The 18,180-nt window shown below is 35.0% G+C and overlaps 1 protein-coding gene across 1 annotated transcript in view; it reads left to right on the top strand.

Annotated features, from left to right (window-relative positions):
• Sclp (leucine rich repeat containing protein 20 sclp) overlaps positions 1 to 18,180 on the top strand; it is a 42,806-nt gene that overhangs the window by 9,995 nt on the left and 14,631 nt on the right. The window contains exons 2-3 of the mRNA XM_089254700.1: positions 11,467 to 11,610; positions 13,560 to 13,727. Of these exons, the coding sequence (XP_089110826.1) occupies positions 11,467 to 11,610; positions 13,560 to 13,727 (312 nt within the window). The remainder of the gene's footprint in view (positions 1 to 11,466; positions 11,611 to 13,559; positions 13,728 to 18,180) is intronic.

Here is an 18,180-nt window from a genome sequence, read left to right as displayed (position 1 = left end):
AATTTGAGAGCACTGAATTAAAATTTGGGAGCACTGAATCAACATTTGAGAGCACTGAATCAACATTTGAGAGCACTGAATTAACATTAGCATTTAGCAATAGAATTTATCATTTAGCAATAGAATTTATCATTTAGCAATAGAATTTATCATTTAGAATTTATCATTTAGCAATAGAATTTATCATTTAGCAATAGAATTTATCATTTAGCAATAGAATTTATCATTTAGCAATAGAATTAACACTTGAGAGCACTGAGTTAACTGAGCACTGAATTATTTCAGAACTGGTGAAAATTCAGAATTAATGGAAGTGATAATTCCAGAATTGAGAGAAATTCAAAATTAATGGAAATGATAATTACAGAATTGACGAAAAAGAATTAACGGTAGGGAAAAAATTTCAAAAATTCATGAAAATTCAGAATTACTGGAAGACATAATTCCAGAATCGGTGAAAACATTTTTCAAAATCAATGAAAATTCAAAATATCGATGCAAAAAATAATTCCAGAATTGATGAACGCGAGTTCAATAACTTCCCGTGAGCGCGGCCCCACAAATCTCGGGGGCCCGTCGCGACCGCACCGAAGCACCCCTTCCCAAGGCTCTGGGCCCTCTCACCCTGAATTAAAAGAGAAATTTCTCTTTTTTATACGAAGCGAAAAGGTTTCGTTTCCAGAAAAGCCATGGCAGGTAGAAACTCGGGCAGGTAGAGCTAACTTCGGAAAGGCGATGGCCTAAAAGTCTAAGCACCTCGTTTCCACGCACCCGTAAATTAATTTTACTTTTTCGTTTATTTGCTTTTTTTTTTTTTTAATGTTTAAAATATATTTTCGAGGAAAAGAAAAAAGGGTTTTTCACTTCCGCTGCGTAGCTCGAGGTCTCGGATATTTGCCAAGAAAAGGGTTCCTTCGCCTTTGAGGTATTGCGAAGTAGCGTATTTCGACGAATGGCCACGGAAATGCGTCTCAACAGAATAAACATGGGAGCCCAAAGTTTCAAAAAAAAACACGCGCGTTTTTATTTTTAATGTTATATTTATTTCTCCTCGCTGACTTTTATTTTTTATCATTACATCTCCCTCGCGAAAATAGGATAAATATTTATTTCGACATTTTGAACTTATATTTTTCGAAGGTAAGGAATATACGAGAGAAAAATAGGGACAGGTAATGGAAGAGGCAATTTTTTCGAATTTCACTCTCGAGGTGGTCGGTTCTTTTTTACCTTTGTCACGTTAGCTTTACCCTGTGATGTTGATTTTGTATTACGTCTTCTCAGGCGTATCTGGAACGAAATGTAACTTCTCTTTTGCTTTGATTGTTTTTATGTAGAGGCAGGGCCGTCTTAAGGCATGGGGCCCACCCGGGCACGGCCCTGGGGTCTCAAGAGAAAAGGGACCTCACAAAAATGAGATCTGGATGAAATTTTCAAGAATTTGCCTGGTAGGGCCTCAGAAAAATCACTTGGCCCAGGGGCCTCACGATGTTTTTAAGACGGTCATTGTGTAGAGGGTGCCTCATAAATTCGTAAATACTTTAAAAATTGGTACTCTTCCCTTATAATCATTCCACTGATTCTCGACACCAAATCTGTGCATTTCGACTTGTTTCGTTCCACCCACCTTGTTTCAAATGTTGGACATGACACTAAAGAAAATGTTTAACACTAAACGGTAGGCGTAAATTCGAAGTAAATTCGCAAAGACAAAAAAGGTGCAAAGTGATATGGTTTTATGGATGAGTACGTAAAAATTCGTAAAAATTGGATGAATTGGTTTATTAGAATGCGGTTCGCGAATGACTGAAAGTTTGACGAGCATGATCGAGCTCCTGTAGGAGAATTTTTCACAATGATTTTTCATTGTACTTACTGGTGGTTTGAAGGCTGAATGAATTTAGATTATGCATGTGCTTTTGTAGATGCCGCTCTTGCACTAGCGAAACTGAAGGTCTGTGCCATGCAGGTAGCTTGTAGAACCTTGTACCGGTTTCTACTCTTCAGTGCGCTCTGCTGGGTGTCGAAAATTTTATTGGCGTTTTTCCGTCTCGGTATTAGTTGTTTTATTCCATACACACACAAAGGCAATGGCAGCTCCCGCTTTTTAACAGAGCATCATCTCGATCTCGCCATATTCCAAGTAAAAACTGGTTCTCGTGCAAGCATACTTGCACTGCGTGGTGTCGAAAGGCAAATTGCGCATCCTGGTACAAAAACATGGAACACGCATGCTAATCAAATTTGAAGTTGCGTGTGTAATAATTAACAAAGAATATTTTTCTAATGATAATAGAAGGCATATAGACGTATTGGAAAAATATAGTCTCCCCCCCCCCCTTCTCCTTTAAAAAATGAGATCGGCCATATCTTCTTTTAAAGGTGCGAAAATAATAGCAAACTAGAAGCGTCTTAACGATTTCAGTGCCCCGAAAACGTCTGGAGGTCCCCCCCCCCCTCTACCTTTTATATATTTTGTGGGCGGGGAAAAATCATCTTACGAAAAATAAATATATCAGTTCAGAATATATGGGAAAAATATTCATATACACACTATATCTGGACTAAAAATTAAATGTAAACAATATTGATACGAATTCAGGATTAATGATCGATAGAAATTTAGGATTAATGACGACTGATAGTAATTGAAGAATTGACTGATAGTAATTGAGGAATTGACTGATGGTAATTGAGGAATTGGCTGATAGTAATTGAGAGGAATTGGCTGATAGTAATTGAGAGGAATTGGCTGATAGTAATTGAGAGGAATTGATTGATAGTAATTGAGGAATTGACTGATAGTAATTGAGAGGAATTGGCTGATAGTAATTGAGAGGAATTGGCTGATAGTAATTGAGAGGAATTGATTGATAGTAATTGAGGAATTGACTGATAGTAATTGAGGAATTGACGGATAGAAATTCAGGATTAACGATTCATAGAAATTCAGGATTAACGATTCATAGAAATTCAGGATTAACGATTCATAGAAATTCAGGATTAACGATTCATAGAAATTCAGGATTAACGATTCATAGAAATTCAGGATTAACGATTCATAGAAATTCAGGATTAACGATTCATAGAAATTCAGGATTAACGATTCATAGAAATTCAGGATTAACGATTCATAGAAATTCAGGATTAACGATTCATAGAAATTCAGGATTGACGATTCATAGAAATTCAGGATTAATGACTGATAGTAATTCAGGATTTAACTGTTGAAAATCAGGATTTGACTGTTGAAAATCAGGATTTGACTGTTGAAAATCAGGATTTGACTGTTGAAAATCAGGATTAATGACTGATAGTAATTCAGGATTTGACTGATAGTAATTCAGGATTAATGACTGATAGTAATTCAGGATTTGACTGATAGTAATTCAGGATTTGACTGATAGTAATTCAGGATTTGACTGATAGTAATTCAGGATTTAACTGTTGAAAATCAGGATTTGACTGTTGAAAATCAGGATTAATGATTGCTGCAAATTCAGGATTAATGATCGATGCAAATTCAGGATTGATGAAAGAAAAGATTCCAAAATCAATGAAAGTTCAGAGCTAATAAAAGATATAATATTCAAGAATTGGTGAAAGCCTACAATAATTTTGGGCCGTTTGTTTGATTCGGAGCACTGGGTTGTTTTGGCCACAATCAGAAACAAAAATGCATTTGATTATTTTTTAAACAACAATTTTAGTGATCCCTGTAAAATTTGTGATTGAAAAAAAGGTTAATTTGGCGATTTTTTTAATGACATTTATTTTTCATTTCAATTATCGCGATAGGGTCCGTCTACAGAGAGCCTTCTTGTCCACGCTATAGAGGGTGGCTATATCTCAATCCAACATCACTGTTCGACGTTGTGCTTAGAAAATCCAGAAAAAGATATACTCGAGTCACATATAGTTATGTTACCGACAGTGAACTTTATCAAGTAATTTGAACACTAAAAGTGACAAAATGCAGTTTTTAGTAAAAATTATTAAAGAAATATATCTTTTTTTATGATAAATAATCATGTATTTAGTTCTCACTCCATTACAAATGCCAAAAAATGTTTAAAAAAAAGATATAATGAGGCTGCCTTCACAGGTTGCCCAATATCTTCGCACGTAAATTCGGAAGCAAAACGATAAGAGATTGCAATTGCATCAAGCAATACTATTTCCATTAACGTTCTTTTTTAGAAGACTTTCGGTACCGATTTCTGCTTTACCAGTAACGACGCACAAGAAAATGGTTCCCGTTATTTATCTTGGGAGTAAGAACGACGAAAAAGATGAAGAAATAGACACTTGGAACGGAATTTTTTTTGGCAAAGGAGGTGTTTTTTTCTGCCTCAGATACTGTATATTTCTATCGATATCTCTACGAGAGTGTGGCAAAGTGTGCGCAGTGAATTGGATGTCGTCATAAAGATTTTGCAAGACGTTGGGCTGGGGTTGGCATTCCACCAAGCTGTAGGTCCGTGCCAAAAAAAAAAACCAAGTTAAAGGATTTGTTATGAGTTTCTTTTCTTAGAAACTCCACTACATCTGGCTAGTCATAGGTGGAAAAAAAATATTAAAATAATACAAAGACATTAAAAAGTTTGTCTAAAATGCTGGAAGGGAAACAGTCTAAGACCAGCCAAAAAGATTGAATAATATCACGCGTCAAAAATAGGCCATATCAGTCTGAAATTAGTTTTGTGATACAAAACTACAAATGTGTGTATGGTGGATATTTACAGGACCGCCCTTACAAGAAGCGGGGCCCGGTGCGAAATTGATAGCGAGGCTAGAAGAATTTATAATTTCGGGGCCCCACATAGTCCAAATTTTATATATTTTGTGGGAAATAGGGAATCGGCATATACAAAATACTTGAAAATTCCCGTACGAAAAAAATATATGCAATTAAATTTGAATTGACAAGAAAATTTAATGGAAATTCCTAACCGAAAAATTTCAAATTGATGAAAGTAGTAACTTCAAAATCGATTAAAATTGAGACGTAATGAAAGAAGTCTGAAAACTAATGTGAATTCACTCATTTTGATGAATCAAAAATGAGAAAAATAATCAAGGGAGATCCCAGCACTCTCAAGAAAGTTAAGAATGAATGAAAAAAATATTTCCAGAATTGAAGAAAATTCAGCATAAATGAAAGGAAAAATTCCAGAATTGATGAAAATTCAGAACAAACAGAATAAATGAAAGAAATATTTTTACAATTGATGAAAACTGAACAAATGAAAAAAATACTTCCGCAATTGATTAAATTCCAGAATTCACGAAAATTCGGAATATACGAAATAAATTATCATTACCTTATGTGTGGGGCACCCCAGAATGCGGAGAGCGGTGCGACCGCACACCCCTAAGATCGGCTCTACTTGCTTATAACGATATTGAAGGATCCACGAAATTTTGCCGTTATAACTGAGATTGTCGTTTTCAAAATCTTTTTTTGACGAACAATGTAATCAGAGGCAATGAAATGCAGTCAAACTTGGTCATAACGATATCGAAGATGGCATGAAATTTTGTCGTTATTACCGAGGTGTTGTTACAACCAAGGGGTTGATGTTTCAGAGGCTTTCAAAAATGCAATCATCTGCAATAAAAGGGCTATACATGTAGTTGAATTTTCATAAAGATCAGCTGGTGAACATATTTTATGGAAAAAAATGCGGAACATCGGGAGAATAAGTGCGGGATATCTCCAGTTCTCTCCACAAAAATGTTTTCAATCATCAATCACTGCTTACAAACAGACCTTGGCGAGAGACATTCTATAGCAGAGAAGTTCTATAGCAAAAACGTCTGCAGGGAATTGAATTCGACACATATATGTGTGATGAATATTTAAATTTTTTACTGTCATATGCATAATAATGTGATTTTTAAGTTATGCAAATTATCTTCACCCTAATGTCAGTGGAGATAATAAATTAAAATAAGTTTCAATGGGGTAAAAGAAAGAAAACGCGGGGCATATTTATGAGAAACAAAAGTCAAAAAGGGAAAGTTACGGAAAAATACGGAAATGTCCTGTATACTGGTCATATTAACGAACAAGTTCAAGCGTCTAACATACAGGGTGTCCTGTAAGTGATAACACAGCCTTTATCTCATCAACCGTTCATCATAGAGGTATGGTTTCAGTTTAAAAAATTCTCAAAATTGTGTTCAAAAATTACCCTGCACCAGTTTTGAGAGTGAAAATAGTGTGCTACAAAATTAAAAAATCTAAATGTTCATACGGTCCCCCCTATCCTCTAACTTTCAATGAAGATGTTGGCCCTGTCTTTCCCGTCTTTTCTGCACCCAACAGAAAAAAATCCCATGTTTCTTAATAAATATTCACTGAGAAATTTGAATTCAAAACTTGGAGAAAGGTTATGAGTTAACAGCAAAAACTGACGGGACACAGCGCTGCTTCCCTTCATTTACGCTGTCCTTTCCCAACTTTTCCGCGATTTTTGAATACGAATATCTCAGCTAATATTGTACTTAAAAGCAAAGAATCGTTTTTGTTGGACTTTGAAGAGGGCAGAGGGACCGTATGGAAATTTAGATTTTTTCATTTTGTGACACACTGTATTTTCGCTCACAAAAATTCATACAGGATAATTTAGGAACGCATGTTGAGCGTTTTTCAAACTGGAACCATACCTGTACGACGGACGAATGATGAAATAAAGGCAGCATTAGCAGTTTTACTAGACGCCCTGTATAATAAATCTCTTTTGAATCACAAAAAATCATAATATAGAATAACAGACGAACATTTCCTGAATGTGATCAGTTAAAATGATGGGAATTTCTTGGGAAAACATAGTGAAAACGGAAACAAAAGCGATGATAAATATCGTCGTTATATCGGAGGAGGTCATAGCGTTTTCATCAACCGTTATAAGCAAGGCTTTATAAACAACATCCTCTATGGAAATAAGACAGGATCACCAATTAATGACGTTGTAACTGAGTTTGACTGTACTTTTTTCATGAAGTTTTTATTTCTTTTCGATAAGATTGACCGATTTGATCGAGAAAAATGAGGAAAATTTTTAGATAATTAATACAATGTTCCCAAAATTACCACATGTCCTTATAAATAATCCTTAGTGAGAGAAAAATGTTATAGCGAGTATTTCACCAGACAAAATTTAAATCGGAAAATATGTGAGATGAATATATTTAGTCATATTCATTTTTACACAATTTATAAATTTTGCAAATCACCTTCATTCCTGATTCTAGTAAATATTAGGAACCAAAGCAAGCTTTGTTGAAAACGACGGAAATGTTTCGTATTGTGATCATGCCAATGAGCCATTCCGAACGGGGGGGGGGGGGGGAAACAAACATGCAATAAATCTTTTTTTTCCAACATCAGGGTATAAATAGAACAACAGATACACATTCCTTGGACGTGATCAGCTCTAATCCTAGGAATTTCTTGGGAAAACGTCATTGAAACGGAAAAAAAAGTGACGAAAAATGTGTCGTTATATCCGACGTGGGGGATTTCCATCGACATTGTAAGCAAGGTTCGTCAACATTATTCCAGTGGGCAACATTATGGCGGGGGGGGGGGGGTTGGTGCACAACCTTTTCTGTCCGCGAGCCAGATACGCGATATTTTTGCCGCTCCCGGGCCAGAAACTTTCATATATAGGGTGACCATATGACTTGTATTTCATGATACATTCCCGCAATTTCGGTTTTCCTAACATATTTCATTATAAAAAATGCCCTTTTTTGCCGTTATTTCCAACGAGGTTTACTGAAACTTTTGAAATCGGAATTTTTTTCTTTTTTGGTTCATGAGAATCATTATGATAGGGTAATAATTATATTATGGTAATTATGACTGTCATAATTAATTGTGGTCACATTAAAATACTTATCATGCATGTTTGTCGAGCATCTACTTTTTTTTTTGGTGAATTACATTTCTACCGTTGCGACTTGCAGCAGTACTCTGTTTCCAGTCATTGGTGATTTTTCAGCAATTTTAGCGATAGTTGGTAATTTTTTACTTTGGCAATTCTTTTCAGCAGCAATTGACCACTTTACTAATCTTTGACAACTTAACTTACTGTTGACAACTTTTCCGGCTGTAATTGATGACTATTTACTCTTGACAATTTTTTTTGGCTGTAATTAACAATATTATTTGCTTTTGATAATTTTTCTTTTGGCTTTCATTGGCAAATTCACTTGCTTTTGATAACTTTTTTTGGATATACAGTCGCATCATGTTTCAGCGAATACCGTTATAGTGAAAAATCTCGTTTTAACGAACGGTTTTTTAATCCCCAGATAAGTTTACATAGGAATAATGCAAAAACTTTGAATTCCTTTATAACGAAATTTTGTTATAACGAAGTACGGCCTCTTGAGTTCGTTATTACGGGATTCGACTGTAATTGTTTATTTATATGCATTTGACAATTTTTTGGCGGTAATTGACAATGTCTAGTATTAATCCTAATTTACAGTTATTTTTATAAAGGAAATATGGTCATTACGAGACATATCCTGTGTTGTGTGTGAATTGATACTTTTATAGCGGAACACCTTTTGCGGGCCGGATAAAATCCCTTGGCGGGCCGCACGTGGACCGCGGGTCGGAGTTTGTGCACCATTGCTCCACAGAAATCCCTCTTGACGCTAAAGCCGACGTATCGTTACAACCGAGTTCAACTGTACTTACTTCAGAAATTTCGTGGAAATGAAGGATACAAAAATAACAGCGAGGAAAAAAAATCACTGTAATGGCCTATAAATTTTCAGCATATATAGTTACAGAAAATAAGATGAAAAAACCCCATAAAAATTGTTACGTGAATAAATTTTTGCATTTTGTCTCGATATTTTCGATTTATTGCTTGAACATTAACGTTAAGTTTGATCGAAGTCGCACGTTTCCGAATAGAAAATTTCTCCAATTTTACTTTTTTTTTCGTTCAAAAGAGGAATTTTTCAAGTTTTTATTTCTCTCTCTCTCTCGATATATATATATATATATATATATGTGTGTGTGTATTCCCACTTGAAGTTTCAGAATGAAATGAAAAAAGATTTCAATATCTTTGAATAAAACATGAAAGAAAGAGCAAAAAAAGAAAATGTTTCCAAAAAATAAGTTTCCTCTTTTCTACAAAAATAAGTTTCCCCAAGATAAGTCAGATCATTGGGAAAAAATAATTACTATACATTTCTTTGCGAAAGAATACATTTCTATGCATTTTACATGACGTAAATTCAATGAGGGAACGTAACTATCAAGGGATTTTTATTTTCCCCTTTGAAGTATTGAACTTACATGTTATTTCCCCATTGGTGGTGTTATTCGTATCACGTTTCATGGCAGGTTTAGGTCTTTTTTTTTTAAGTTTTTTTATTTCTACAATTTATAATTATTTCCTGAATATCTAAGCACTTTCGTCAACAATATTATATATATGAACGTTGAGTTTGTTTAACTAACGCGAAAATTTCTGGCAGGAGATTTCTGTGTTTGAAATTTGGTTTTATTAATGATATATGTCAGTGATTCTCATACTGGAGGCATATGATCCCACCCGGTGTCTTCGGATATTCGAAGCAGAGGCGTACGCAATGGAGGGGGGATAGGGGGGCTTGTGCTGTCCAAGTTAGCCCGGGAAAAACATTTTCCTAAAAAAACTGAAATATCAGAACTTTCGTCATCAAATCTCTGAATTGGTGAAGGAAATATATTTAATCGGGAAAAATCCCAGAATGTTACTGGAAGAAATTATTCCTAGAAAAAAATCTCAGGATTTGTGAGAAAAATAATGAATCGAAAAATCATTCGAGTTAGAGAAATAATTAATAAAAAATTTTCAAAATTGGGTAAATAACAATTATTTTAATCCAAAAAAATTCTCAGAATTGGTGAAAAAATAATTCCCCGAAAAATTCTCGAAATTGATGAAAGAAATAATTTATCAAAAAATTCTCATAATTATTGAAAGAAATTATTAATCTTAAAGAAGAAATAGGTGAAAAGAATTGGAAATATATAAAAAAAAATTCTCTGAATTAGTGAACGAAAGAAATAATCAATAAAAAAATTCCCAGAATTGGTAAAAGAAATGATTAATCAAAAAATTTCACGATTTTAAGAGAAAATAATTTATGTAAGAAATCGCAGATTTGGGGAAAGAAATAAATAATAGAAAAATTCTCAGAGAATTTTGGTAATAGAGAGGAGTAAAAAAAACATGCCAGGATTTATAAGGGGAAATAATTAATCAAAAAATTCTCCTGTTTAGTGGAAGACAATATTTAAAAGACTCACCAAATCAGTGAGAGAAATTATTAGGCAAAAAAAATTCTGAATCAGTAAAAGAAATTATTAATAAATAGTTCTCAGAATTAGAGAAACAAAACAAAAAAATCGCGGAATTATTTGAAGAAATAATTAATCAAAAATATTCTCGGAATTATTAATGAAATAATTGTCATAGAATTGATGAAATTATTAATTAAAAAATTTCAGGATTAGTGAAACAAATAATAAATCAAAAATTCTCGGAATTATTGGAATAAGCAATTAATCGAAAAAAACACCCACAATTTGAGTGAAAGAAATTGCAATCCAAAAATTCTCAGAATTACTGAATTAAATAATTAATCAAAAGAAATCTCAGAATTTGTGAAAGAAATTAATCATCAGAAAATCTCAGAATATTAAGTGAAAGATAATCGAAAATATCTGAATTTCAGAAAGAAATAATCGAAAAAAATCGAAAAAAATATCTGAATTTCTGAAAGAAATAATCGAAAAATTCAGAATTACTAAAAGAAATTGGTAATCAAAGCAAAAATGCTCAGAATTAGAGAAAAAAAAAAAATTTAAGTCTTTTTTTTTCAATTCTTTACAAATAAATGTATCCCATTTAAAGAAACTCGTTTGCACATTTAAAGGGCCCCGTTGGCTCATCGTTGAGACACCACTGTACGTTAAAATACTTTTGTGAATCTAGATCAGTGATTCCCAATGTGGGCGTTAACGCCCCTTTGGGAGCGATGGAAATTTCCAGGGGGCGGTAGAAGCTACAGGTATAACATAGGATCCTACGGGGTTAGATTGCGTTGGGGAGCTGTGAGAGGAAAAATAAATTTCTGAAGAAGAGAGCGATGGGGCAAAAAAGCTTGGGAAACTATGATCTAGATTCTCACAATTTTAAATACCAAAGTGCGATGTGGTGGCTATTCACATGGTTTTAATTTCGCCCACAATGTCTGAGAAGGTTGAAGACCCCTTAATGCTGTTATAAATCCTTACAGACACACCATTAAGAAATGAGTTTTTCTTAGAAATCATCATCCACGGAAGATAGAGTCAACTTAAACCACATAGTGTGTGTGTGTGTGTGTGTACCACACTTTCGTAATTACTAATTCCACTTTCCCGCATCTTTATTTGTTTAGATCTCTCCGAATGCCAGCTCATGTCATTCCCAGATGCTGTTTATCATCTGATGAGAAACACCGTTCTTCTGTCTTGTGATCTCTCGTCGAATGTCTTCAGGAAGTTCCCTTCGAAATTCACTTCAAAATTCGTATCCATAACAGGTATATATATACTTTGATCTTCATTAACTATCGCTCATATTAATGAAATTTTAAGCTTGATTAGTTTTCTCGTCTCATTCCTTTTATATATACAGTAAAAGTCCGTAGTAACGAGAGCTCATAATAACGGGGAAAATCGTTGTTACAGCGAACTGCTCGTTATAACCGAATTTCTATTTCTTGCTCGATCGTTTTGTAATTTCCGAAAATTCCTGCTATACCTGCATTATAATAGTAGTTTAGCTCATTTTGTTGTTCTATTGTAAGCCAATGAGCAGAACTCCAGTAGTGAAATTGGACTGGATTGCCGAAGCTATATAACATATAGCCTATACCATACAGGGTGGATACTATCGACCGTAATTCTTGGGTGGAGAATTACACACGTGATTCCTTGTGAAAAAATAATACAGAAAAGTGTTTCTTCATTTAGGATCAGGCGAATATTAGGGGGGGGGGTTTAACATTTTGAATTCTACTGATATGTCAGTTTTTTGACGGTCAGTTACAAGCCAAACACCCAACGGATTCCCCAAAAATTCCACCCAAAAAATTCCCCAATGCAGCGGGTTGCCGCTGATTGAAAATGAGCTTTAATACTCAACCCCGTTAGGAGACAAGTTCAGTTATTTTCTTTGACGATCGGCGCTTTTTCCTACATGGGAAGAGTGTTGTTAACCTTGTTATTACGTGTTGCCTTCGCGCCATTATATTGCAAATTTATCACCAGATTTATAAAACGTTAGCCAAACGAGATCTATGGGAAAAAATGGTGTCCCAAAATATGGACAGAGTGTTCTTTCGTTCATTGTTAAGTCTAATTTTTTGAGGGAAAGGGCCAAAAAAAAAAAAAAAAACTGGTTTACACAGTTTCAGATTTTTTGATTGCTCTCTGGGTAGCAGTGCCCTCTACCGGGACTTTGAGCTGTTCGAGACAGCTGCCCTGGCCACGGTAGTTCTGGCTAGAACGCATGTGCGCAGTTTAAAGCAAAGAATTCCTAGAAAATTTTGGAAACGGATCTCCGGAGGTTACAAACAGGAGCGTCTTCGACCATCATTCGGGTTTGTTAGTCGCTCCTCCTAGGAGGCTTACTATCAGCGCCCTCTATCGGGACTCATTATTTTATTGTTATTCAGTTTCAAAAACACCAAGTTGTAGGCCTACATTATTCAACTCCATAATTATTGGTCAAATCAGAAAAACTGAAAACGTTTTCCTCATTAGTTTTTCTTAAGGAATCACGTGTGTAATTATTGGGCGATCGATAGCATTCACCCTGTATAGCCACTACCTTCTATATACATATAGGAGGTAGTGGTATAGCTCTGCTGGATTGCAGTTGACTTTCTAGGAATCAAATATTGTGAATTTGCACAAAACTGCATTAAGTTCTTTTACAGAATTTTCGTATTCTCGAAACGATTCAGTGAACTGACCGAACAATTAAAATTGCCACTGTTCGATTCCTCGGCTTTATGGATTCGTTAACATTTTGCTGTAGATTGACGCTTTGATCAGCCGTTCGGACGTTCGGAAACGACTTTACACAGCAAGTTCCAGTCAAATAAGTCCTGGTAGTGACAAATGATCTCTTTGTCAATGGGAGAGACCAAATATGAATAGACCCGTTACATATCCAACGTGTATAGTGTGGTAACCCTTAAAGTATGAAGTGGGAGGGGACAAAAATGTGACTTTTCTTTGAATTCCTCTTTTTTTTGTTAGAAGTACGTCAAGTAATGTTTACAAGCAGCACGCACCCTGATAAATGACTGTAATTCATGCTTTTAGTTAATTTTTTTAAGAGAAGGGAAAAAACAAATGTTTGACGTTATAGCGAAAGCTTCATGATTTTTAACTCGTTGTATCCGAATAGTTGCTGTATCTTTAACATTACCAGTTTGACATTCATTCATTCATTGTAATGGACTTTGTACTGTTTTCCCAGAGCTCAACTTGTCGAACAACAGACTAAGTTCCCTTCCGGACGAGATTCGAGACATGAACGAGCTTCAGAAGCTGGACATTTCTCACAACGATTTCCTTGGCATACCCAAAATCGTTTTCAAAATTCCACATTTGAAGCAGCTCAACGTGAAGAAAAACTTCGTCGCAGGTATCGAAATTATATCTATTATGTTCAAATCTTGAAACTTTGTCACGCCGTTTTGTTTTGAAAGCATAGACGGAAAGTAACAAGCCTAACAGCAGGGTTGGAGTCCACAAACACCATCGATAATGGTCGAAAAAGCTGCTCGAAACTCTCTTCATTCAGAATTTATGTCCGACAAAACATCGGTTACGCACGAGAATTCTATGATAAAAAAGACCATCTTTCCTGAATAAATGACATACGTTTTGGCTGTGAATTCCGTATGACGCTCAATGGACATAGAAATATACTGAATATATATTCGCACATACCTTTCTTCTCTGAAGCTATGATGACATCCTGTCTGAGCTACTTCTCTTGATTTTAGATTTACATAGTGTCCCACAATCGACTGACGGTTTTCAAAATGGGAATAGCAAAAAAACGGTTGGAGATACTGAAGCCATTCTTGCGGAATAAAAATGTGCAAAGAGTCAGGAATTTCAGCTATGTCAGTCATGTTGCTAGGGGCTGTACAGTTACTAAAATGAAATGAAAAATTAATTTTTTTTTATACGGGCACCCTGTGCTCAGGAACCCAATTGGAAAGTTGTTGCCCTTTCTCTCCTGATGATAGAAAAAAAAATTCCACGTTTCTTAGTGCAATATTCGTAGAGATATCTCAATTGAAAAAAACAGAGAAAAGTTGGGTAAGAGACGTGTCCGTTAGTTTTTGTTGTTCTTTCCCAACTTGGGTTTGTTTTTAATACAAATACAACGTCACAACAGGCTCAAAAGATGCCCATAACAGATATGGATGTCATATATTTCAAAAATACAGCAACCCATAAAAATGCAATTAGAAACAATATACAGTATATACATGATAAAATATTATACAATGCCCATAAAGAATACATATGTTTGTCTTATTATAAGTATGGATAGCTTCTCGATTTACCCCAACTTGGTATTCGAAATAATCGAAATACCAAGTTGTCTAAAATCCCTTATCAGTCCACGTACTCTCAGCCAGTAACTTGAATTACAGCTCACGATATCGCATATATCTTTGTGAATTTTCACGACATTCAATTTGAATTTTAATATAAGCTGCTAGATATACAGGGTGCATAGCAAACAGGTCGTATGGCATTTTTCTGGTGAAACGTTGATCCTAGAGGTATACTTCTAATTAGAAAAAAGTTTTCAATTAACGTGTACTACTCAGATGCGTCATCGATGTTTCAAGTGGTTGAACGGTTATTAAAAAAAATTAACTTTTTTATACAGTCCCCGTGTGTCCCAAAATCCAATTAGAAATGGATTAGAAGTGTTGAATATCTCAGCGAAAAGACTCTAGAGCTTTTCTTCGAACGCTGGCTCGTGGACCGGTGGGGTTGGTGGGAAATTTCTGCTGGTTACGTAAAAAAATTTTACCCAATTTACGTTGCCCCTGCGTAGTTTCACGTGTTCAAAAAAATAAATAAATAAAATACTGTCTCTTAACTTTGCTATAATTTCTGTTTTTTTCCCCTTTATGTCAGACGGGTCTGCAAGTTATTTCCCCTATTTATTTATTTTTTTGCTGATTCGCGAATTACACAAATATTATCATTATATGCCATATTTTATGCTAATGTAATATTATGTTACTCCAAGATGGAGAAGAATAGAGCTCTTTTGAGTTCGGCGCGCGGTATAACGTTCAACGGTCACTTCACGCATGTTAATTACCATATTTTTCACTTAATTTGCCATATTATTTTTTGGGGTCCACTAATTGTTAAATAATTTTCACCGGTTCACACAAGTAAAAACGGTGCTGCTCAGAGATTTCTAACGTACAGTTGCTCGCGGAACCCTTGATGGTTACAAGCTTGTTTAGCGAAACCCTTGATGATAATGAGGCTGTTTTGAGGCTGTTTTTATAATGAGAACAAATTTTTGAATATTTTATCCAAAAAAAAAGTTTGTCCCTACTGCCGTCTCAACAGCATCATAGCCCCAGGGCAAAATGGAAGAGGGCTTAGGCACCACCTCTTAATCAGCGGCGTACGCAAGGTCGATCTTTGAAGGGGGCACAAAAGGCTTGTGGGGGGGGGGGGAGTGCAAAAATTGTCTTTGAAATTTTGATCGGCAAAAAAAAAATTCCTTCAAAAAGCATTAAAATTAACAGAAATTGGTTAAAACAGCACATGAAAGGCATTTTCTTTCGATATTTTAATTTTTTTTAATGGAAATATTGAACTTTAAAATTTTTTTTTCACCTTGGGAAGGGGGCACGATTCTCCTATTCTCACCTGCGTAGGGGTCTGTGCTCTTGAATGCATATTTTTATTATCATTGTGTCAGATCTTCATGATCCGTACTGCAGGATGGGGGAGGGGGTGGCCATGTCTTGCTCGATTGAACTCGTGGTTGGGACTCAAGAGGTTGGAGCCCTGTCATCCTATCAGGAGGCATATTATTTGTCTGAGTTATCGATTTTTTTTACACTGTAGAGGAGGCCCCACTAAAGATCTCAATCTGGGGGGCATGATGAACAAAGACGTGCCCTCCAACTTAGTTTTTTCAGGGGTATATTGGCTTTTATTTCACCTGTACTGACCTGTTTCTCTGCGCATAGAATCTCAAAATAACATGCTACCGTTTACACAACATAGGGAATTTTTTTTCCCCGCTCATCAAAAAACTGTTATGATTTAGACATCCAGAAAAAATTTGTCATTTTCAGGATATAAACGTCCATGTTTTGTAAACATATTAACCATGAAAAAATGGTGCCTTTATTAGCTAAGCTAAGTTGGTGCCCTTTCCTTTTGTCCATAAATAACAAAAGGGTAAAAATGAAATTGTATTAACCACAAAATATGCCTTTCAGAAGACGACTATCCAGTACAGGGTGTATTATACTGGGAAATATTAAACAAAAATATTTTTCTGCCATCTATCGAATAAAAATATAACTATTATCATGATTATTCGATCAGAATTAGTGATTAGCTTTTTGTTAATGCATTGCGTAAAAAAAATATATTATAATAAATTTCAAAATTTAATAAGTAATAATTTTTATTAAATTTTTAAATTTGCTTGGAAATTTTAAAAGTTAACGTTTTAATACAGTAAAATAATATCAGTACTAGTACACAAAGTGTGGCCCGCATAGGCTTCCTTGCGATTATAATTTTGAAGCATATCAAAGGGAATAAAGTTTGTAAATTCTTCGATTATAATCGCAAATAGCGCCACACTTTTTGCTTAAAGTACAAATATTATTTATTTTATGCAAACGTTAACTGTTAAAATATTGTGACTAATTCGATATTTAAATTAATATTATTACTTAAAATATACTATTATATTAATTTTTTATGCAGTTTATTATTCTTTACCAATTTTATTTTGAAGGATTATTAACAGTTGTTTGCTTTATTTGATAGGTAGCAGAAGGGGTTTCAGGTGAATAATGTTTTTCACACAATGCATCCTGTACTGCAGTTATTTTCTAAAAATGATATTTCAGCTGATTAAATTTTATTTTTACGCCTTTGTTGATTATGGATGATAGTAACTAAGAAGAACACAATTTTTTCATGGGTAATAAGTTAATACAATATGGACGTATGTAGTTTGAGAATGGTTAAGAATGAGAGTACTTCCGTGCACATAGAGTTTCTGCAGCTCAAAAAAAAAAAAACCCGGTAATGTATTTTTTTCATTCTTCACACATACAGAAATTCTGTGCGCAGAGAAACAACATATCTGTGTAGGTGAAATTAAAGAGAGTGTGCGCGTTGTCTGGAGAATAAAAATGATCCTTGCTACCAGCTAAATGAAAATTTTTTATTCAGCTCAGCAAGATTTTTTCCCCCATTTCAGCTTCATTTTCCCACGAAATTCAAGCAATTGACAAGGCCAACATAATTTTAGACCCTCCGATGTGTGGGCTTTGCTTCCCTTCCCCCGTCCTCCGCAGATTTATCATTTTGTGGCCTGTTCGAATTATTTTACCGCCATTCATTCACTCATTCTACTCTAATTTTCTTGACTACTGAATCCTCTAAATTAGCCGCCACGGACTATAGATTGTTTAGCACTTCCCCTCCCATCCCATAAATATGTCGCCGTGTCAATATCTTTACTGTCGTTCACATGCTTTCACACCATCTAGGTCACTGTTTTCGTCCTTTGCTCACCAGTTCATTCTTTTGGTTACTCACATGCTTCCACATTCTCTACGTTAGTCATCAAAGTGGACTGGATTTTTTTTTAAACGCGACTATGTCGTTAAAATTCAAAGCAAGGAAAAACTTTGCGAATATCAGCAACAAAAAGTTTTCTTGTTTGAAAGCTCTCCGGGATTCGGGATTTTCAAGGGTTCCGTGGTTTTTGCGGAACCCCAAAGAAACTGTCACGGAACCACAGGGTTCCGCGAAACACCAGTTGGAAACCCGTGCTACAGAGGACGAAA

The sequence above is a fragment of the Pholcus phalangioides genome, unplaced genomic scaffold (assembly GCF_987345545.1).
Source record: "Pholcus phalangioides strain wild (caught in Gottingen) unplaced genomic scaffold, Ppha-v1.0 ptg000042l_1, whole genome shotgun sequence".
In the NCBI taxonomy this organism is placed as follows: domain Eukaryota; kingdom Metazoa; phylum Arthropoda; class Arachnida; order Araneae; family Pholcidae; genus Pholcus; species Pholcus phalangioides.
This window is presented reverse-complemented; position numbering and strand designations above follow the sequence as displayed.